General features: G+C 38.1%; 3 protein-coding genes across 4 annotated transcripts; 2 read left to right on the plus strand and 1 right to left on the minus strand.

Moving 5' to 3' along the window:
- Positions 1-3174: 3174 nt before the first annotated feature.
- LOC121256988 lies at positions 3175-4801 on the plus strand. Of its 2 annotated transcripts, none has more exons than XM_041157824.1 (2): positions 3175-3767; positions 4268-4801. In XM_041157824.1, exons 1-2 carry the CDS (start codon positions 3304-3306, stop codon positions 4314-4316), a joined length of 513 nt encoding a protein of 170 aa, XP_041013758.1. In that variant the 5' UTR covers positions 3175-3303; the 3' UTR covers positions 4317-4801. The 2 variants fall into 2 exon arrangements, with proteins under 2 accessions (XP_041013758.1, XP_041013757.1); XM_041157823.1 differs by having other exon boundaries at positions 3178-3840.
- Positions 4802-7920: 3119 nt separating this feature from the next.
- On the plus strand, positions 7921-16496 carry LOC121256989 (vacuolar-sorting receptor 3-like). The gene is given in 15 exon segments (XM_041157826.1): positions 7921-8413; positions 8416-8541; positions 9686-10378; positions 10469-10557; positions 10716-10785; positions 10856-10939; positions 11051-11127; positions 11320-11401; positions 13947-14029; positions 14116-14182; positions 15106-15125; positions 15127-15172; positions 15175-15234; positions 15336-15445; positions 16183-16496. Coding segments are annotated over 15 exon segments (1884 nt in total). The 5' UTR covers positions 7921-8235; the 3' UTR covers positions 16282-16496.
- Positions 16497-17893: 1397 nt separating this feature from the next.
- Positions 17894-19990, minus strand: LOC121256990 (transcription factor bHLH84). Its single transcript, XM_041157827.1, has 5 exons — positions 19388-19990; positions 18993-19247; positions 18575-18640; positions 18408-18473; positions 17894-18296 (listed from the first exon to the last, which is right to left on the minus strand). The coding sequence occupies exons 1-5, from the start codon at positions 19988-19990 to the stop codon at positions 18204-18206; spliced, it is 1083 nt and encodes a 360-aa protein (XP_041013761.1). The 3' UTR covers positions 17894-18203.
- Between the last annotated feature and the right edge of the window lie 2698 nt (positions 19991-22688).

Below are 22688 nucleotides of genomic sequence, written 5' to 3' on the forward strand. Positions count from 1 at the left end.
TCTTCTTTTAAATTAATTGATTGTGAGATTTAATTATTTTATTTTCATTATATCATTACGTTTAAATTATTTTAATTGATTTGCTGTTTTAAAATCATTTCTGTTGGATCATTTTTGTAACCCAATATGTGAGGATTGGACCTCATTTCTTTCCCTTCATTTTTATTTTTCTCCTTTTTCTTTTCTTTCTTTTTCTTTTTCCCCCAGTTTCCCCCCTCACGCCCGACGCACTCTCTCTCTCTCTCTCCCCGTCCGATTTCTTCTTCTCCCAGCCCAGCCCAGCCGCCGCGCGCCACCGTGCACCTCACCGCCCAGCCCATTCGCTCTCCCACCGGCCGATGACCACCTCCCTCCAGTCTCAGCCCCTATCGCGCCGACGTTAGCCTCCACGAGCCCCTCCAAGCCGCAGCGCATCTTGAGCTCCAACGCCGCCGTTGCGCCACCTCCGGCCACCATCTCTTCACCACTTCATCCCCGACCTCTTGGCAACCCAATGGATCCAATCCCGACTCCGATCTGTCACCGGTGAAGCACAACCAAGCTCATCTCCGTTTCAGACTTTTTGGCCTTAAAACCACCATTTGCGCCGCCACCCACGGCAAACCACCACCACCATTGGATTCACCGACCTCTCTAAGCTCTACCCTATCAATTTCGGGTCTTAGTTTGTCTCCATTCAAAAGTAGGTATTTGAGACCTACGACCACAGTGTATTTTACACTGTTACGTTGCTGAGCCGCCACTTCTTGCAGCTTCGTGATCATTGGAAAATTATAATATAGCACTGTAAGTATTTTTCCAAATAACTTTCGTGATTTAAATGTATTTTTGCACTAACACATATTATTGTGATCTGGTTGGACATGCCGGACTGAGTCTGAGGAGTTCGGGGGTCGGATGGATTGTGGACGGAGTTGTTGTGTGTTTGGTTTGCATTGTTGGTTATTGTTGTGGTGTTGTTTCATGTATATGGCATATTTGCACGCATGTTCATGTTTATAAATGAAAACTGGGTTTTCACATGATTGCATACATGTTCATGTGTTTATCTGAAAATTAGATTTTCATGTGAAATGATTTGAGTGTGTTTGAAACAACTGGATTGACTGGTTTGAGAAAAAGGAAAAGAGACTGTAGGGATGGTGGTAGAGTCCCGCCTATGATTCCCTCTTACAATGCACGTGGTAGAGATGGTGGTAAGCAGGGATGGTGGTTGTGTCCCGCCTGTGATTCCTGCCTACAGTGCTCTGATAAGTATTCATGGTGTGTGATAAATATTTATTGTGTGGAAAGGAACTGTAGGGATGGTGGTAGAGTCCCGCCTGTGATTCCCGCCTACGGTACACGCAGTAGGGATGGTGGTAAGCAGAGATGGTGGTTGTGTCGCGCCTGTGATTCCCGCCTACGGTGCACGCGGTAGGGATGGTGGTAAGCAGGGACGGTGGTAGAGTCCTGCCTGTGATTCTCGCCTACAGTACTCTGATAAGTATTCATGGCGTGTGTTGAAAATAATCATTTTTGGAGAAAAATGGTATTTTATGGCTAAGTGGATTTTGTCGTATGAATGTATGTTGGTTGCATTAATATGTTTTTATCCCGAGAGTTGTTTGGTTTATACTTACCTGTGGTACCATTTTATGGTATCGCAGATTTTGATGCAGATGAGAATGACGAGCCTTAGCTTGGCTCCGTTGGTGGAGTGATCTGGGATTGCTCCTGTTTATCGAGTTTCGTTTTTATCAATTTATGTGTTGCCTTTGTAATATATTTGAGATGACTGTATAACTCTTTAAAGGTAGTTTGTTTCGAATATTTGTATTTAAATTTCTGGTACTTAGATGACTTATTTATATTATCCCTTGCGATTTTTATTGTGCACTCTTGCATGTTGCACACACTTTAGCACATTTCGTTGAGATGTGTGACCCGTGTTGTTATCATCCTGACGCCACGATTCCTTTGTTTTTGTACGTGTGACCTATATTGTCATCATTCCGGCATCTCGATTCTCGTGTCTCCTTATATGGGGGTCGTGGGCGCCACATTTTCTTTCATTAATGATCGTTGGGACTGTTATGATTATATTTAAGAATATCACTTATCGAAGTTGAGTTGAGAATAGTAATAGACAACTATCCATTTTAAGCATGAAAAATGATAGTGTCACTATTAAATATGTTCATTAAATGTGTCCACTTATATTTTTTATTATTTTTTTTAATAATTAAGAAAGTGACTATTAGTGAATTTTTATTTTTATTAATAGTTAAGGATGTTTAGAAAATGATTAAAAAAATACATTTTTATTATTGTGCACATTTAGTGGGCACATTTGATAGTCAACCTATCATTATCTTTCAAACATTGCTTAATAAAGAGTTTTATACTTGGCCTCTTGTATATTGTGGAATCGCATCAAAATGATTTTTTATGTTAATTGATGTGATAAGTTTTTTATATTAATGCTATTTTTGGTGTATCAATAGATAGATTGTAAATAAAGTTTTATAAAGAGAAATAATATTTGCAATCATGAGTATGTAAGTACTGTACAATTATTTAAAAAAATGAATAAATATAAGACCTACATGAAAAAATAATAATTTTTTTTTTCAAAACGATTGCAAGACACTTACACACACTATGACTCTGCACACATTACTCTTTTATAAATGTGTTGTACGCACTTCAAGAAACACTCATTTTCTTGTTCTCATAATCCAAAGAGGATGAAGTTCATAGCATTCATTTAGCACTCTAAAATTTTCATTTCTTAGTCTTGATAGAAATACATAATTTATTTTATTTTATTTTATTTTTCACAAACTCAAGCTCCATTAAATAATCCAAAACTAATTTTCTTTTGAAAGTTTTAAAAAATAACACAGCTTCTCATTGAGAAAATGAACTCGTGTTATCTATTAGATTTAGGATCCCTAAAAGACAAGATCCATCTCAGGGAAACAACCAAATACTTATTAGCTTAGGAAGGTTTGGTTTAACGGGCTTATAGTGACGATAAAGTCCGTCTTTTCAGGTATAACCATCGCCCTAGTACGTTAGCAGCAGCTGTTACTGAAACGCTACTGCAGCGTTCACGACGCGACTAGAGTCTCGTCACAAGTTCAACATAAAATTCAATCCCTTCACTTCACGGCTCGAGTCTCAGAAACAGAGAGACAAGACATGAAGTAAGGCTAAAAATTGTGTGTTTCGTTACTGGCGATCCTATGCCAGTCCAACTGACGACGCGTTTCCCTCGCGTTATCTGCTCACCACAAACACCTCCACAGATAACCAGAAATGGCAATTACTGTCAAAATACCAAGTTCCAAGTTTCCTTCACCAAATCATCTTAGAATCCGAACCATACCCCAAGTCGCATCTCCTTCGTTTATCCCTATACCCCAAATCTCACCATCCCAAGCTACATCAAAAGCCCCTTTGAATTCCCTCCAGAAAAGCACCACCCTTTCTGAAAACAGAAAGTACAAGATTGAGGCCACTTTACCAACCATGTCAGAGATATTGGAGTCCTCAAAGGCCCAGAACCTTGACCTTCAGCTCCAAACTCTCGGACCCTTTTTCAGAATCACAGCCAAGAGCTTGGAAACCCAAAAAGAGCTTGGGAAGGCTGAGGGCCTGATAAGGGTCTGGCTGAGAGGGAGAATTCTTCACTTGGATTCCATTAGATTGAGGAGAGAGACACTGGGAATGGAGAAATCAATCTTTGGTATTGGTTTGTTCATTGGAGCTGTTGCTGTAAGGTATGGATATGATTGTGGTTGCAAGACAGCTGAGTTACTGGCAATTAATGACTCTGATCTTTACCATTCGAAGGTTTTTTTCCTCCCAATCGTTTTACATTATGTGCTATTGTTGTATTTAATTCAAAAGTGCTACTAACACTTGTCAGCCAGTTGATATTTTGCCGTTTAAGTAGTCTCTTTTGCTCAGCCCGTTTGGAAAGGAAAAGGTAAAATGGTTAGGAAGATGTTGTTAAAGGAAAGCAGAAAATCAAACTGGTTTCATCAGAGACTTTTTCTATATCATTCTGTTCCATGTTAATTCATCATCTGCTTCAGAAACATCTCTCAAACACAAAACTTTAGTATTAGTTCGAAGTTGGCATAAGTCAAGCGCAAAGTACTGCACAGTTGATATGGTTTCTTCCGGCATGGCCACATTTCCTTTCAATTATTTAAATTGTCTTGGAAATAAAAGAGTCCTTCCATATATTCCGAAACTAATCTTTTACATATTCCAGCTTGTTAGGTTCTACACCAGAATTGGGTTCAAGGCTGTACATGAAGTGACGGGTACAACATTTGGAGATTATGGCCACATGTTGGTTTGGGGAGGCATTGGTACAAGAATGGATGCCAATGTTGAAGAGCTTCTTATAAGATGGTGCACCAGGTTCAAATCTCGGAAGTGATTTCACTCTGATCCATGTTTGAGCAGATTTTCATCAAGACCATTGATTGAATACTTTTTCTTATAAATTCTTTGAAGCATAGGCCAGCTAGAGAGTTTTTGGGAATTATGCTTATCCAACTGTAGAAAATTATTCTGTGAATGGTTGGTAGCACTGGTCCGAAGCAGTTCCCAGGGCAATCAGCTTGTAGTTTAACTTTCTGAATGAGTTTTACTCCAGCTATCGAGTATGCATATGCAGCGTAAACTCCAGTGTTGAGCTGAGGGTACGGTACTTTATACAGCTGGTTGACACGAACCAGGCTACGAGGAACAAAGAGATTCGGCTTTGTACGGTTCTTTTCTTAGGATTGGTTTGCTATTCCAACTATTTTTATCTCATCTAATTATTATAATTTTTTTAAATTTTTATATAAAATAAAATAAATAATTTAACTTTTTCAAATTTTAAAATAAAAATAATATTAAAAAATATATATTCTAATAATACTTTATTCAATTTTTATATTTTATCATATCTTATATGTGAAAACAAACGAGACCTAATAAACCCGATGATGCTCATCTGTACAGTTCTTTCGCAATTTAAGTAATGCTGAAGAGAAGGATTCAAAGGCATCTGAGCCATAAGAACATGAGCTCCATACCAAGTCCTAGAGTATCTAGACCGTTGAGATGATGGTAAGTTGGTAACCTACATTTGTCCAAAGAGGAACGCTTTAGCCAGGAGTCTACAATAACTTAGGTTATCGGAGACCAATCAGGTTGTGACACGTAAGCCTTCCATGGCATGCTAACGTGGGGATGCATACGGGTAAGCTTCTCTCTCTCCTTCGTTCTCAATTTCTCCCAGAATTCAGAAAGGCCTCTCTCTCTCTACTTCGACTGTCTCCCTGTACGATTTTATTTAAGAAACCTAAGTTCTCTCTCTCGCTACGATTTTAGAAACTTGGGTTCTCTCTCTCTACTTCGACTCTCCCTCTCTCTCGTTCGATCTCGCACGGCATCTTCCTGAAATCAATCGACAAATTTCTCAACTCTCACTCTCTCTCCTTCGATCTCGATGTTACGCTAGGGTTCGGTCACAAGAGATGGAGTTTTCGAATTGAGAGAGGAAGCGTGAGAGACCCAAGTTGAATTTAACTAGAGTTCGAGAGAGTTGAATCTCAGGTTCGATCACGAGAGAGCAGGTGAGAGACGGCTTGAACTTTTCGATGAGAGGCAAAGGCGTGGTGGATCTCTTGAACGGGTTTTCTCTGGATCTGGAGAGGGCAGAGAGAGATTGAGAGATCGAGGGCAGAGTGGGGGAGGTCATGAGATAAACGAGTCAGATCCAATAAGAGAGCAGAGATAGAGGGAGTAGATGTGCGCTCGCTACGTGTCATTTTTCTATTGGTCTCCGGTATTCTATCACTGTAGGAGTCACCGGTCTAAGATTTTCTCTTGTCCAAAACTCTGCAAGTATTTTTAAAGCCTTTTCTTATAGTGTTTGTGTTTATATTTTTGAGATGCAATCACCAAGAACAATATGCTAAATCTTCTCACTTTATGCTTAAGAAGATTATATCCAAGAAAATTGACTGTCAGTAGCCACTGAACGGGTTTAGAACGGCATCTTCCAAAGAGATCAAAATTCAAAGCTGGATATACAATTTCAATTAAAATCTGCGAATAACGATGATGAAAACACAATGAAAGAAATCACAATGAATGGTGACGCATCATTTTGATGAAGCTCCACCCTTTTCACCCAAACAACAATTCCAATCAAAAGAAAAGAAAACGCTCTTCATCGGCGACGAACGTGAGAGAAATTGGAACCGATCTTTGGAGCATAACCATCGAAGTAAATGTCATAGAATTGTTGTTGATGCTGCAGGAACGGGCATATTCAAGTCCAGATCGTTGCTCTAAGGACTCCATGGTCGGCCGCTGAAACTGGTCCGACCAGGTTCGCCGGTGAGACGAGCTCTCGGTCGAGTCCGTTCCATTCAACAACAAATGGTAGCTACGGGTGGAACCCTTGGAAAGGCACATGTAGCTGTTGTGAGGCTTCTGCTTCTGCTTCTTGATGGCTTGGACAAGATAAGGAATTAAACCTTCCATGGCTTCCTCTTGTTAATTTCTTCTAAACTAGCTGAGTACAAAATCTTTGATGCGTGGATAGGTACTTTGAACAGAAACCGCAAGAGGAAGGTGTACTGTGTACATGTATAAACTAGGAAGATTGGTTGAGTGGTAGTGGCAATGAAATGGTCAAAGGACGAGTGAATCCTTTGACAAATAAGTCTTGGGCGGCTTGGGAATGAGGAGTAGTTATATTTGGTAATCAATAGGGGTGTCGTGGCAAACATCGGTGGTGCGATCTTGCGCTGCCTTTTGAGACTATTCCATGCTATATATCTCTTTGCTGTCGGGGCTGTCCACGTGATAAATGTCCGAAGCAGCGAAACTATCCTGCTTCACTTTCGAGGTAACCACGTTTTAACTTATGGATAATTTTTTTTTTTTAAATTTACATTAATAATTCACTTAATTTTAATTTAATAATTTAAATAATTTTTTTATTAATTTATCTAAAAAAAAAAAATAATAATTAAGCCGATAGCTACCGATCCGGTTCTTATAATTGTTCGATTTAGTCCGATTTGAAAAAAAGATCACATCCTTAAACCCGACTGAACCCATCGATTTACACCTCTATGAACAATGTTGTTTTTAGGGAAGTAGCAGCTTAAAGCCTATAAATCTATCACTATTATGATCACACTCACCGTACCAAAAGAATTTCAGATTCATATTTAAATTTTGGGTCATCATCCATCAAAGTTGGAGATAGAGATTATATACATCACTACATCCCACAATCGATGTCCTTCTCAAGACGAACTTTCCACTCTCGATATTACAAATGCGGGAATAGAGTTAAACAATAATCACATTCTTTATTAGAATGTGATCGTTGTCAAGAATCTCAGATACTGTTTGTCAATGAATGACTCAAAAATTACCTATATACTAATAATTTTAGAGTTGTGATAGAGTTATTATCTTATTACTATTAATTTATTACTCATAATTCATTTCAAATTTTTTTATTTTTTTATTATTTTCTTTTAAATATTTTTTTAACATCCTTAATTATTAAGAAAAAATTAAAAAAATATAATTTTACTAATAGTCACTTTCTTAACTATTAAGTAAAATATAAAATTAATAAAAAATTAAATATAAAATAAGTAATAAATAAACAGTAAGATAACAACAACCCTATCATTCTTCATAATTTTAATGTCGAGTGAGGAAATAGGAAACCAGTTTAGTCAGTTGGAATTATTTTTATATTTATATATATTTTTTCTTATTGAGAAATAATTGTGAATTGACGTGCTTATTGGTATCCCACCCAATTGTTTGCCATTTTGTACGGATGATCATTAGTAGTGAATTATATATATAAGAATTATAAAAAAAAAGGCTGATGCTGATAGCGTTTCCATCCAAGACTAGACATTTATTGGGGTTTTCAACTTTTCCCAGCTCTTTCCTACACTACCGCATACAAATCCAACGGCATAATCAACGGCGACGACGAGAACGAAAGCAACCAATCTGTTTATTTTCGGAAGACTGTAACAATATCATTAACAGATCAAATTAACCTCCCAACTTTCCATTTTCTCGAAACATAACTTCCCCAACCCCGAATTGCATATTTCCAAGACACAATTGTTCTTCTCTGATTTCCACCAACTGAAATACCAAAACCCATTTTTCGTTATCCTTGTAGACCTGAAAATGGAGTTTCAGAGATCAGCACTGAGAGTCTTCTTAGGGTTTCTGGTGGTGTCTCTGATACCTTCAACCCTGGCGAGATTTGTGGTGGAGAAGAACAGCTTGAGGGTGACGTCGCCAGAGAGCATCAAAGGCACGCATGACAGTGCCATTGGGAACTTTGGAATACCTCAATATGGGGCAGTATGGCTGGAGTTGTGGCGTACCCGAAGGAGAACCAAAAGGGTTGCAGAGGCTTCGATGAGTTCGGGATTTCGTTCAAGTCGAAGCCCGGTGCTCTCCCGACCTTCGTTTTGGTCGATCGTGGAGGTACCCTTTTGCGGTTTGATCAATTTTGTTACTATTGTGATTATTGAAGTTCAATTTCTTTGTTTTGGTTGATTGAGGTGGTACCATTTTGATCATTGGATCAAATTGTGCCTTTTCTTAAAACTATTTTTGGTAGAGACCCTTTGGACATTTTTGGTTAATTTGCTTATTACTATGAAGTCATAGACTTAATTTGATCACTATTTTGTTAATCGATGATGTACCGTGCCTGTCATTTGGATACATGTGCTTCTTCTTATTTTTTTTTTATATTTTAAAGTTTTTCTTGGTTGATTGGAGAGGCAACTTTTTGGCAGTTTTGACGAACTTGCCTGTTATAGTGAGGTTCAAGGTTCAGTTTCTTTGTTGTGGCTTAATTTAGGGCGTAGCCTATTGGTAATTTGGTTCAATTTGCTCTTCGGAGTTATATTTTGCTGTATTCGGATGGGAGCCTTTATTCGCTTGCTTGTTATTAAGTTCAAATGGTTTATTTTGGCTGTTTGGGAACCATGTATTGGTTAGATTTCCTTTTGCTCCACTTTAAAGGTGCTTTGGTTGATTTCGATGTCATGCATCTCATCGCACTCCTCCTAAACACCCTATTTCATTGCATGGCTGTTCACAACTGTTTTTCTTTTTCTATCTCTTTTATACTTTATGTGTACTTGAGTAACTCCCTTTTCTTTTAATTAATTAATTTTTTATCGGTGAATAAGATTTTATCTATAATATGAATAGGAAAAAGCCCAAGTACATGGTTCATATACAAGAGCAACACCTAGGAGTGATGTTCTAGTGATACAAGAAATTCATGAATGAGTTTCTTTTAATTAAGTTCTATAGATATTAAAAGAACTTATAAAAAGAATCATGTGTTTCAGAATAAGAAACTGTCATCCCATTCAGTTGAATGGTATGCCCAAGATCATGTCTCTTGGTAGAAAGAACATGAAGCTCAGAAACATGGGTTATATAAACTAATATTACACATCAGATATAAAGGCTCTTGTTCATTAAATGATTTGCTTGTTTGATACTCTTGTTTTGTTGATTTTCTAAACCTTGAGTTTTAGCATTGTGCATTGGGTTGGCCTCAAACAGCTTCCTCTTAAAACCTTTCTTACTTTTTTATGTTATTTTTCAGATTGCTTTTTCGCTTTAAAGGTCTGGAATGCCCAGAAAGCTGGGGCTTCTGCAGTTCTTGTTGCAGATAACATTGAGGAAGCATTGATAACCATGGACACTCCTCAAGAGGATGGTGCCTCTGCAAAATACATTGAAAACATAACGATACCATCTGCGCTCATTGAAAAAAGTTTTGGTGAAAAATTAAAGAAAGAATACAGAGCTGGGGAAATGGTCAATGTGAATCTTGACTGGAGAGAAGCTGTTCCGCATCCAGATGATCGTGTGGAATACGAACTATGGACCAACAGCAATGATGAATGTGGGGTTAAATGTGACATGTTGATGGAATTTGTGAAGGATTTCAAGGGTGCAGCACAGATACTTGAGAAAGGTGGTTACACTCAATTCACACCCCATTATATAACTTGGTACTGTCCCCAGGCATTCACCTTAAGCAAACAGTGCAAGTCCCAGTGCATCAATCATGGAAGATATTGTGCTCCTGATCCTGAACAAGACTTCAGCACGGGTTATGAAGGGAAAGATGTGGTTCTTGAGAACTTAAGGCAGCTATGTGTTTTTAGAGTGGCAACTGAGACCAAAAAGCCTTGGGTGTGGTGGGACTACGTAACTGATTTTCAAATCAGATGTCCTATGAAAGAAAAAAAATACAACAAGGATTGTGCCGACTCTGTCATTAAATCACTTGGTAAAGTAATTTTATCATATCTCCTTAGAAAAATAATATCAATACTTAATGATGAATGATTTTTAAGTGTTCCATTTGATGCCTGCTCAGGTCTTGATATAAAAAAGATTGAGAAGTGCATGGGGGACTCAAATGATGATTCTGAAAATCCCGTTCTAAAAGAAGAGCAAGATGCGCAAGTATTGTTTCCTCTGTATACATTTTTGTTTAACAGCTTTAAGCTTTCCAATGAGATATTCAAATTGTTTGTGGGCAGTTGCAGTGACTTAGGCAATCTTTTGAAATTGGGGATATTAGCTCAGTTTGTTCATTTGTTTGACAAGAATATTTTTGGTAGGTTGGGAAAGGATCGAGAGGTGATGTAACCATATTGCCTACCCTTGTTGTCAATAACCGACAGTATCGAGGTTAGTCTGTTTGTGTCTATTTCTTAGTTAGCAACCTGGATGTTTTCCTTTCTGAAATATGTTCTTGCAGGGAAGTTGGCAAAAGGTGCAGTCTTAAAGGCCATCTGTTCTGGTTTTGAGGAAACTACCGAACCAGCTGTTTGTTTGAGTGGTGGTAAGTCTTTCCTGTAAGTTTGGTGCATAGTTAAGAACAAGTAGATCGCTTGGGTAACTAGACTTCTTTAATCTGGATCTGAGGTTTATAATCGAGCTTAAATTGTGCCAGATGTGGAGACAAATGAGTGCTTGGACAATAATGGTGGTTGCTGGCAAGACAAAGCTGCCAATCTCACAGCCTGTAAGGTAGGAATCAAAAGCCACTGGCTAATCAGGTGTCTACTTGTTATTTATATAAAAGACTCAAAACACCCACCAACTGTTCTCTTTTGGCTCTGTCCTTTTCTTTAACCCTATTCTGGTGGAAACTTGAACTCTAAATTTTGTTGTCTTGGTTGCAGTTTATCTTCCAATTGACAATAGTGTTTATTTGCTCAGGATACATTTCGTGGCAGGGTATGCGAATGCCCCTTGATGGATGGTGTGCAGTTCAAAGGAGATGGTTATACCACTTGTGAAGGTAAAATTATGTGCGGTAGCTTTTGTTTGCATCAAACTTGACCAGGGCGTAATGCGGTAACGTCTAATGAATGATATTTGTGAAATGATGGGATGACAGAAGGGGGTTATCTGGTGACTCATCAAACCAAACATGTGGAGTGCGGACATAATAAACATAATAATAGTTTAATGCAACTTTTTTAGTTGTGTATATTGTTCAGTATATCAGTGAATGAATGATCTTTCTGTTTTCCTATAAATAATTGCTATAACTTTCTGGTGTGCCTCGTATACTTGGGCTCTTCACTATTGTTACGATCAATAAATCTTGTTTACCGATCCAAAATAAATATTCTGTTCTATAAAGCATCATTCAGTTCTTATTGGATATAGACCTACATCCACAATATTAGTTTTTTTAAAAATTACCGCATGTGATGTTTACAACCTTTATATAGAGACAATATAGGGGCTGTAGAAGATACCTTTTATTTTTTTTTTTTTTTGGGGGGGAGAGAGAGAGAGAGAGAGCAGGGATGGGGTGGGTTTAGGGTTGGCTTGGGCACTTGTCAATTGAGGCTTATGGTAAGTTTGAGGGTGGCGTTGGTGGAAAGACTGGGATTGAAGAAGAACTATATGTAGAGGGCAAAATAACTTATCAAAGGTTGGGGTGGGTGGATGAAGTTGGAGATATAAGCCAAGAAGGGCATCATGGGTGGGACTATAGAAGAATATAAGGCAGGGGGGGGGGGGGGATAATTTTCTAGAGACATCATATTTAAGGTGGGAAAGGATCTAGGATCAGATTTTGACTCAATCTATAGTGTGGTGATGTGATACTCGATATGATAAGGATAATAATAAGTGGTGTATGAGATCCCACATTGCTTGAGAAGAAGAAGTTTTTGTTCTTTATAGGGTTTCAATGGAGCTCCAATTGTATCATTGACTAGTCCTTTTGGAGTATAGGCCATGTGGTTTGGGCCTTATATTGAAACGTTACAAATGGTATCAGAGTCTATCCCAACCAGAAATGTGGTTCTTGAGCCATGCCACCTACGATGGACGGGCCCGATGAGGACGTTGGGATCAATTTAAGAGAGGTAGAGTGTGATACTCCACATGATAAGGATAAGGGTAGGTGGTGTATGGGATCTCACATTGCTTAGAAAGAAGAAGTTTTTACTCTTTATAATGTTCCAATAGGGCTCCAATTGTATTATTTACTAGTTTTTTTGAAGTATAAGCTATGTGGTTTGGGCCTTCCATTGGCGTTACAAATGATTGTGATATCTCATATGATAAGGATAATGGTAGGTGGTATATGAGATCTCACATTGCTTGGGAATGAGAAGTTCTTGTTCTTTATAGGATTCCAATAGAGTTCCAATTATATTATTGACTAGTCATTTTGGAGTATAGGCCATGTGGTTTAGGCCTTCTATTGGCATGTTACAGGTGATAGCGCCCTCAGGGAAGTTTTCCTTGAGGTTTATTGTGTTGGTCATAACAAGGATGCTTCAGAGCGGCTCGAGATTGGGAGGTGGATGCGTTTAGTGAATTTTAAATCTTCCACTAGATTGAGAAGAGAAGGCAAGGACAAGATTCTCTGAGCCCCGTCTATAAGAGGAATGCTCAGTGTTTGTTTCTTCTATAGTACCCTTATTGTTCATGAAATTAACCCATTTTCATTGAAGAATATTTGGAGGACAAATGTATCCTTGAGAGCTGTGTTTTTTGCTTGCACGGCCTCTTTAGAGAAGATTCCGGCCATGGAAATTTAAGTAAGGGACACATCACGCGATTGATTGGTGTTGTATGTATAAGAGATGTGGGGAGTCTGTTGATCACCTTACTATTTTATTGTGAGACTGCAAGTGCAGTGTCAAGTATTTTTTCAGTTGGATTTGTTTGACTTGGGTCATGCCCAGGCAAGTAGTAGATCTATTTTGTTCCTAGATATGATTAGTTGGCAGCCCAGAAATTGCAGTTGTGTGGAAGATAATTCCTACTTGTTTCATTTGGTGCATTTAGAGGGAAAAGAGTGACAGAATCTATGACGATCACTGAAGGACATTTAGAGGAGCTCAAAACACTTTGTTTATCAATACTTATCTTGAAATGTCTCCATAACTTTAATGTGCTAAACCTACATGTTTTTCTTGTATCTCTATCTTCTTCTAATAGGTGTCTCTTTTGTATACTTCTTGCTTGCTTGTGCTTATTAATAAAGAATTCTTAATTATCAAAAGAATAAAATTGAACTAGCATGCATTTAAAAAATCAATTATTCAATTGTGGCTAGTGAAAGGTATGTCCTTTGACTATGCATGATTCAGGCTAAAGTCTCGGATGCAAACGATATTTGTACCTCGTCGTTTCGTACAGGCAGTTAGTGTGCTTCCATTCTAGTTTTTTTTCACTGTCATTAAGATTTTCTTTTATAAGTAACTGTCATTAAAATTTGGTTTCTATTCAAGAAAATTCCTGGAGGTTCTTTTAGTTTTTAAATATCTTGTGACTCTCATTTTTCTTTTCTAAAGTATCTTATTTCTTGCTTTCAGCAAGTGGGCCTGGGAGGTGCAATGTAAATAATGGAGGTTGTTGGCATGAATCTCGAGATGGACACACGTTCTCTGCATGTTCGGTAAGTCACGTGAAGCCTGCTCTCTCTTCACCTGGGGGTTGTGCCTGCGGGCTTGTGGTTCACATTCTCACCATTTGCACAAACAGGATAATGGGGAGGTAAAATGCCAGTGTCCTCCAGGATTTAAAGGTGATGGTGTCAAAAATTGTGAAGGTAAGAAACAGACACATTGTTGATGTTTGGGTATTTGTAGTTTTTTCATCTCACACAAGCTGAAGGCATGATGTGAATGTAACTCGTTTCTGAGATGTAGTTGTCCATAACAGAGTGGTTACAGCATATGCGATAACTAGAATCATCGGTACCACTTTTTTGGCATGAGGGGCTGTAAATTATCTGGATTGACATATGGTGTGTGCATGCATATATGTAGTATGTATACGTGGTAATATATTTTTATCATGGTTAATAGGGTCATACATTTAAAGATATAATTGACTCTTATATACCGAACATGTGCACTAACAATTGGAACCAAAGAACTTATAAGCTGCAAACTATAGACTCAAAGTGCCCCTTTTAAGGTTGAAAATGTGGCTAGAAGCAGAGGGGTTTCTGGAAAGAGTACAGGACTGGTGGAAAGGTTATGGTTTTCATGGTCTATCCATTGACATATTATACAGAAGTCAAAAGCTTTAATGAAAGATCTGAGAACATGGAATAAGGAGCATTTTGTTGTAATGTGGGGTTTCCAATTTTTCATTGTAATCTCGTACATTATGTATGCTGTCTGTACGAAAAGAGGAAGCATGGTCAAACTTGGCAGGTATTTTGAATCATTTAGTCCTTTTTCTTATATTTATATGTGTGTGTGTGTATATATATATATATATATATATATATAAGTGATGCAAAATTTTATTGGAGGCGCAATCCAAGTAACAAAGGAAGTATACATCTCATTTAGTTGCTTAAAAGCGAACACCGGGTTATTTGCAGCCCTAGACTGTAGCCTAACTTCTTGATACAATCAAGAGAGTGCAGCTGATTCAGATAAGGGTGTTTCTAGTTGAAGCATGTTGTCTGGATGGGTTTAATAAATTTTGTTTTCTTTAACATTCTTTCTTCCCATACAGATATAGATGAATGTAAAGAGAAAAAAAGCCTGTCAGTGCCCTGATTGTAGCTGCAAGAATACCTGGGGAGCTTTGACTGCACTTGCGGTGGAGATCTCTTATATATCAGGGACCATGATACCTGCATTAGTGAGTTTAACAACCCATCCATTATGACTCTTAGTCTTTATGCCTGAAGTGTGGTGCGTACTATTTTGCTGTATAAATACCTCTCTCTGGTTGTTCTGCAGGTAAGAGATCCAGGGAGACAAAATCTGCTTGGGCTGCAGTTTGGGTCATATTGATAGGCTTGGCTATGGCTGCTGGTGGGGCATATCTTGTATACAAATATAGATTACGGGTAAGCTTGTTGCATTATTTTTATGTTTCCTGACTCCATATATTCATGTTGATAGGGAGCCTTTACTTTTGGTTTCAGCATTGGTTTATACCTCTCTTGACAGTCATATGAGATCTATAAAATGCTTAGTACTATACTGGGTCCTGTTTGGTAGAAATTTTATACAAAAATGGGTTCTGTTCAATTGGTCTCTTTATAAATGTTACTTGTATTAATACCTAGAAAGGGAAAAAAGAAACTGAATACTCTAGTTGGAAACAACCATCCTTATATTCTATTCTATTCTTGGACATATTAGTTATGATGATTACTCTCTGGAAGACTTTGTCTTTGTGGGCCATTGCTTTAGATTTCAATGGTCTCAGCTTCCATGATTTCCTTATAACTGTTTCTAGTTCCTAAATAGGTGTATGCCTCTGTATACTCCTAGTGTACTTGGGCTATGCCTATCTTTCTATCAATGAATTAACTTATTACCTATAAAAAAAAAAAGTTATGATGATTACTCTTCAGTTATTATTGTGGACTTTAATGAAGCTATAATAATTTTGTTTGTTTAGTTTCCTTTACTTCAATACGCCCTTGCATAATAGTCTGAACTTACTATCTTATTTGGCTTTAAATAATAATAAAAAAAAGATGGTCCGAGGAGGCGAAATGTTAAGGGTATAAAGCTTTGATTTCTGTTGGGCAAAATATTCAGGTTGTTGATGTTTTCATGATTGTTTTTTCTGCAGTCATACATGGATTCAGAAATCAGAGCTATCATGGCACAGTATATGCCTCTAGACAGTCAAGCTGAAGTACCAAATCATGTCAATGGGGAACATCCATGAAAAGGAAAATTCCGTCCTCCATTTTTCTTGAGGATTCAGGTAAAGCTGCCTTGGTGCACCCATCTTTATCCAGTCGTGAATTTTGAGAGTGGATCTTATGTTCTTATGTATTATACAGGACAAAACAATAGTAGAGAGGATAATTTTTCATTTTATTTGTTAGAAGTATAACATGCTGAACATTAAGATAAGGGTTGGAAGCAGATTGCAAAGGATGTAGGAAGCCTTGCCACTTAATTACTTCTGCAACTTACTTCTAGCTTTTAAGACGGGCTGACTTCAATAACCGGGAAAAGAATCATGACTCTCTCTGAATAGCTTGCCCGAATGACACTATAGGACCATTGTGTTTTGATTCTTCTGCACATTCGTAAAAACGAGTCCCATATCGATGGCCATGGAAACACTCTGCTCAGCGTCGCCAAATGTTTTTTCCCCCCACTAAGATGACACCTGCTGCCGTCCAGATTACCTCCACCGCTCCAATAGATCTTAAATTTTTTGATGGCGTGGAACTCTTTTTTTCTTTTTTCCTTTTTAAGAAAAATGATGATATTTCAATTTTATTGATAACCCTCATTTATAGTGGAGAAATACCGTATAAAAAGGGAGCATAGAGTTACAATTAAATTCCCAAAATCAAGCTCCTAAAAAAATGAAATGAGAAAATTAATAATAGAAGATTACAAAGGGTCTGTAAAGGAATAAGAACTAGAGTCAATTCTGAAAGCTAGGAGCACCTGCACGATCCAAAGCATGCAAACCAAACATATGTTTAGGCAATTGAACTAGAGAAGAGAAACGTACCATGTTGCAGAAGGCTCTAAATGAGGCAAGGTTATCTGCTAAAGCAGTACCCTCTTTGTAAACATGTTTGAGACTCAAAAAAATGATGCTTGAACTGTAAAATATCATCCCAAATATCAAAATACTGCCAGGGGTTGAGATTCAGTATTAAACCAGTTTACAACAATGAGAGAATATGATTAAACAATGAGTTCTGAAATACTTAACTGATAGCACATAATAAAACCAAAATTTAGAGCTGATAATTCTACAAGAGTATTAGTACCAAAGCCCAAAAAACAAGAAAAGTCAGCAATAATGGAGCGATTAGAGGACCTAAGGACTAGGGTTGTCTTTGGAAGCGCCACTCACAAAAGGAGGAGGAATCCATTTCACCAAGATTGGGCCTCGCACGGATGGTGATTTGAGAAATGTCAAGAGACTCAAGGGTGGAAGCATTTGAGTTGGAGTTGAGGAGAAGACAAAGAAGGATGTAGAGATTCCCAAGCCAATTGACGATCTTATAAATTGATGGTATCAAAGTTAGTGAGAATATCCTCGAATCTAGCTTTGTTCCGTGCAATCCAAATCTCCCAAAGAATGAGAGATGATAGAAGGCTCGCAAGAAGATGAAATTGGTCCGAACCTCTAGAGGCAAGCCACGTACGACTAAATGACTTGATTCCTCCAATTACCAAGGGTGGTGAAATTGAAACCCAAAATAGAGGAAAATGGTGTCAAACCCGTTTGGAGAGGACACAGTCTGCAAAGACATGGTTAGCGGTTTCTAAAAAACCCGCATAGTAACAAGAACATTTGGACCCGATCATCCGGAGGAATGCCATCATGCCATAATTTCCAAACGAAGACAGAAACTTTGATAGGTAGAGAACATTATTCCAGATGTATGGGACATATAGATTTTATTCAAGCTCGATCGGATAACAAGTGTTAATGCTGGAGGTTACAGTTATTGGTCATAAAAGAGATTCTGCGCATTTCATGGAAATGAGCAAATTTAAAGAATCTTTGTTGAAAAATTCCCCTCAAAATGGGCTTTATAGGCCCATTATAAGGTATCAGCAATAATGGATGCCACGCTAGCTCTTCGTTCATATTCTGACTGTTAAATAGTATTATCTGGGTGGGTTGATCTTCAGATCAAGACCAAGGTCCATTCCATTGTAAGCGATTGGAGCATACATCCATAGATCGTCAGAGCTCAAAAGCTTCAAAGTGCCAACAAGAAAACAAAAGATTAGTTCAATAAAAAAGATTGCTATAATATTATTGCAGGTAATTGATTATCAAGGATTCAGTTAATTTGCTATATATATTACCTTGATTTGGAGCTGTAAAAACTTCACATATTGGACAGCTTCCTCAAGCATTGTGCTAATATCAACCTTCAATACCAAAGAATGAATCATCATATGAGAATTCTGCGTCCACCTCGGACTCACGTACACAGCATGAATATTTGAAGTTCATGGAGAACTCGGCCTACCTTTGTTCCATTTGGGACAAGGTTCTGTAGAATTCTCAGCCTCTCATTTATTCTCTCTCTTCTTTTCTGCAAGATACAAAAGATCAAATATCTTCTTTTATACTCTATAATTGGAAGAAATTGTCTTGAATAACCTTTGTCCTTATTCATCATCATGCACGCAATTAACCACCTCTCATCTTTTCTCCTATGTGCTCATTCTAGTTTTGATCTTTAAAAATCGAGTCTTTCTTTATTTTTTTATTTTATTATTTTTTTTTTTTTTGCATAATCACCCATGTTTTGCTTGCATTATTTGTATCTAATCAACTATTTTCGTGGATGTTTTAGTACTTGTTTCTACATTATTCATGTACCCAGGCAGCAAACATGCGAAAAGGTCCAGTCGATGTACGTGCTTGCATTTACAGGGACTTACCCTTGCATATAGGCTCTGGGGATCGGTGGTTGATCCCCTACTCGCTCTTGTTTTTCCATTCAAGTCAGGAGAAGCAGGAATTTTCCTACTCAAACCTGAACTCGCGCCTCCATTCAGCTCTTGAGAAGCAGTGCAGTCATCCTCCGAGGAGAAGCTGCCGGAGCTCTGCTCACCAATGCCAGGATTACTATCTTCTTCATTGCTGCCTGTTTTCTTATTCTTTTCCGATTGCGCCATCCTCTTTTTCTTCCGAATCTACATTATTTATTGGAGATGAGTAAAATCTATGAATCAAATTATTTCCATACATTATGATATGAAACACCCACCGATCGATCACTCGGCAAAAATCTAATGCAATATTAAGAGGGTGAGAAGCTTATTATTATACTCACATCTCGAGAACTCCGAGATCTTTTCTTCGAATTCCCGGGTGGGTTGTTACACTTTTCTTCCTGGATTGATTCTGGTGGTGGCTTCTCGGATTCTTTTCTGTACTGTGAATCCTTCTCAGGATGAAGAACAGCTGCAGGCACATTTCCAGCAGACTCTTCTGCATTGCCGTCAGTTTTTTCTTGGTTCAAGTAGTCATACCCTTCGACGAGAAATGAGCCAGTTTTTTTCACGTTCATCATGCAAAAATCCATGGAAATGGAGCTGTCATCGGATGCCAAAACTGGATGAGAATCACTCGAGCCGTAGCATTGTTGGCTTGAGCTACCACCATTGTAATTACTTTCTTGTGAAAAACTGTAAAAGTTAGAGCTAGGCATATACAAAGAAAAGTATGAACTTTCACTAAGCCCTTCACCATTCATAGTTGACTCATAGCCAGGCCAAAAATCAGAAGGGGCTCTGAAGCTTGAATCCCCAATCAAGTCGTTGGGTAAAGAAGCATTGTTATGAAGCAACTGAGCCATAAATTCAGACTCCTCAGCAATATACATGCCACCAAGAGAGCCCCATTCTCTCTCACAGATGGCTCCCATAGGCTCCATGAGGCTCTTCTTTTTGCAAGTATCAGGTGTTAAGAGAAGCGCTGAGTTTGCTTGGTGGGGAAGGAGACGATGAAGACATATTTATACCCAAGCAAGTACTTTCTAGGGTTGACCTCTTCCCCATAGGAAGATCTAACTCATCATTGCCAGTCTATATGAGTGGGGCCAAGACAACTCAGTGAGTGAGTACCTACCAACTCAAAAAAACTAGACATGGAAAGGTTGGATTTGCGAGTCACAGAAATATTATTGAAAGGACTAACTGAGCTTAGTTAGTATCCAAGTTTGTCATTAAAAAAGTCCGAATCTGAGTAAAGTCTGGTGAAGAAATAGATAGATAGGTTGGCCAAGTCGGCCAGCTGGAGAACGTGGGGAGTCACCCTTGAATATGCTAAAACTCCAATGGATCTCTGATCGACATTCCCAATACTATATGGAACCAAGACAATAAAATCTCTTTACTGGATATGTGCTCCCTCCAAATGAAACCAGCCAACTGTTCCTCGAGTCTTAGAAACTTACTGATATGGACCCCTCATTATCATCAGCATTCTCTTCGTGAGAGGTAGCTAGAGATCATGTTGAGATGTCATCTTTTCATTGACTAACATGGTATATAGCTGGTTTGGCCGGATACAATTATTTCATTCAGGCCCCACCCTCCTAGCCGCCATGATGAAAAATGATAAAAACGCTTAATTTTTTACAACACATTATACAATTATATTTTAAAATGAATAGTAGTTTAGTATAATATTTTATAAAAATAACATCGCTTTATAAAAGTATCCTCACTTTAAAATATATGTTGTGAAATATATTGTAAAATGTATTACGTGGGTATCATTGCTCTAACTGTAATTGCTTTGCGGATTCCTATATATGTTAAGTACTAGAATATATATGTTACTTGCACGTACACTTCCAGATCATATGAGTGAATGTAGCAGCTAGCTAGCACACGAACATCTGTGAGTTGGAAGTCGATGAAGGCGAATTGGTGAAAGAAATCATTGCATCATCACATGTATAAATGTTTATGATAAGCAAGAAGTGCATATAAAAAGAAAAGAAAACGCAGGAATTTGAATATTTTTGGCACGAAAAACCAAGTGGGTCAATAGCTCCTACGTACGATAATGTCACACTAATCTGTCGTGGGTGAAGGGTTAAAAATTAACCTAACCTCAAACTCATTTTATGAAGTACATGCATGAGTTACCTGAAATAAAGATTTAAGAAAGAAGACCTGGTCCTCATGCATGCCCATTTTCCCACCTATAGTCCTCGCTGTTTTCACGCGTAAAACTGAGCTATCTGCCTAGCTAGCTATCTCATTCCAAAGATAGATCAAGAGAAGCTTCCTTTTCTTCTTCTTTTCATTTTTTTTTTTTTTTTTTGTTGTTGTTCGTAACATTAATTGAGATGTACATTAATAGATAATCCGCATTATTGTACTTTGGACGCCGGCCATGGCACGATCTATGGCTGGACAAGTCCCATTTAAGACTAAAAACTATTGACGTTGAGGAAGGAATAATATCTTAGCACTACAAAGATGTTGTACACCTACCGAAATCTGATTTTGTTCTTTGCATGCGGATATGCGCTTTATCGGATATTTATCCCCCACCATGACGATGACTGCATGAGATAAATTAAAAATCCTAAAAAGTATTTTCCCTTTCCTAAGCTTAGTGCTACCCGACGTTGTGCCTCTTTGTTGTTTCCACCACCTGTCGCCGCCACCAGCCAGTCCGATGCAGCCACCTAGTCCGATGCCAACCAGTCTAACGCAGCCATCCATTCCGACACCACCTAGTTCGACGTAGCCACCCACAGCTACCACCCAGTCCGACGCAGCCACCATCATCCTACGTACCGTCGTCCTCTACAGTTTGTTTGGCATTGCTCATTGAAGATGCATTTTAGCAATGTATTGAGTCTTTGAATCCGCAAGAAATTTTCCCGTGCTTTTCATAGAAAGTCCTTGTGACTCAATTGGCAAAATACCATCTAGATTTTGAACTTCATTTAATGTCAAATTTGTGCGTGCTTTAGTGTAATCCTTCTCAAGATTGTTTGGAAGTTGGTGGTGAATTGTTTGAAAGTGAAGCATAGCGAGCCACCATAGCTTGCAGACTCAAGCTTGTATATTCAAGGTGCGAGAAGAGGAAGAACAGGAGCATAAGAAAGTTTTGGTTTTGCAGAATAGAAATAGGAAAGGATTAAGTCTCGACCAAAACATGGATCATGTTTTTTCATTTTTTCAGTACTTTTATGGTAAGTTATTATGTGAGAGATCGTTTGAAAATGATTTTCATGTTGAATTGGCATGTAATAATGAATATTTAAACATATAGAATGAAAGAATAACAACAAAATTAATGATAGAGGTTTTTTCCTCAACAATTTTAATGAGAGATTTGGGTGAGGAGAGTGAGACGAGAGGGGCTTTCATATGGGAGAGAGGAGACGGGCGATAAAAGCTCTAGATGAGGAGAGTTCTATTTTCAGATGGGAGAGAGGAGATGGGCGAGGAGAGAAGAGTTCATTCTACTACATGTCGCACCTCCACTGTTAAACCCAAGGGTTGGCTACGTGGCAAAATATTATTGAGGGCTGTTTTCATCAGCCCTTTATCAGCATGACCGGTGAGAAGATATTTCCTATGTGTGTGTAATGAGTATTATTATAT

The sequence above is a fragment of the Juglans microcarpa x Juglans regia genome, chromosome 3S, assembly GCF_004785595.1.
Source record: "Juglans microcarpa x Juglans regia isolate MS1-56 chromosome 3S, Jm3101_v1.0, whole genome shotgun sequence".
NCBI classification, from domain to species: Eukaryota; Viridiplantae; Streptophyta; class Magnoliopsida; order Fagales; family Juglandaceae; genus Juglans; species Juglans microcarpa x Juglans regia.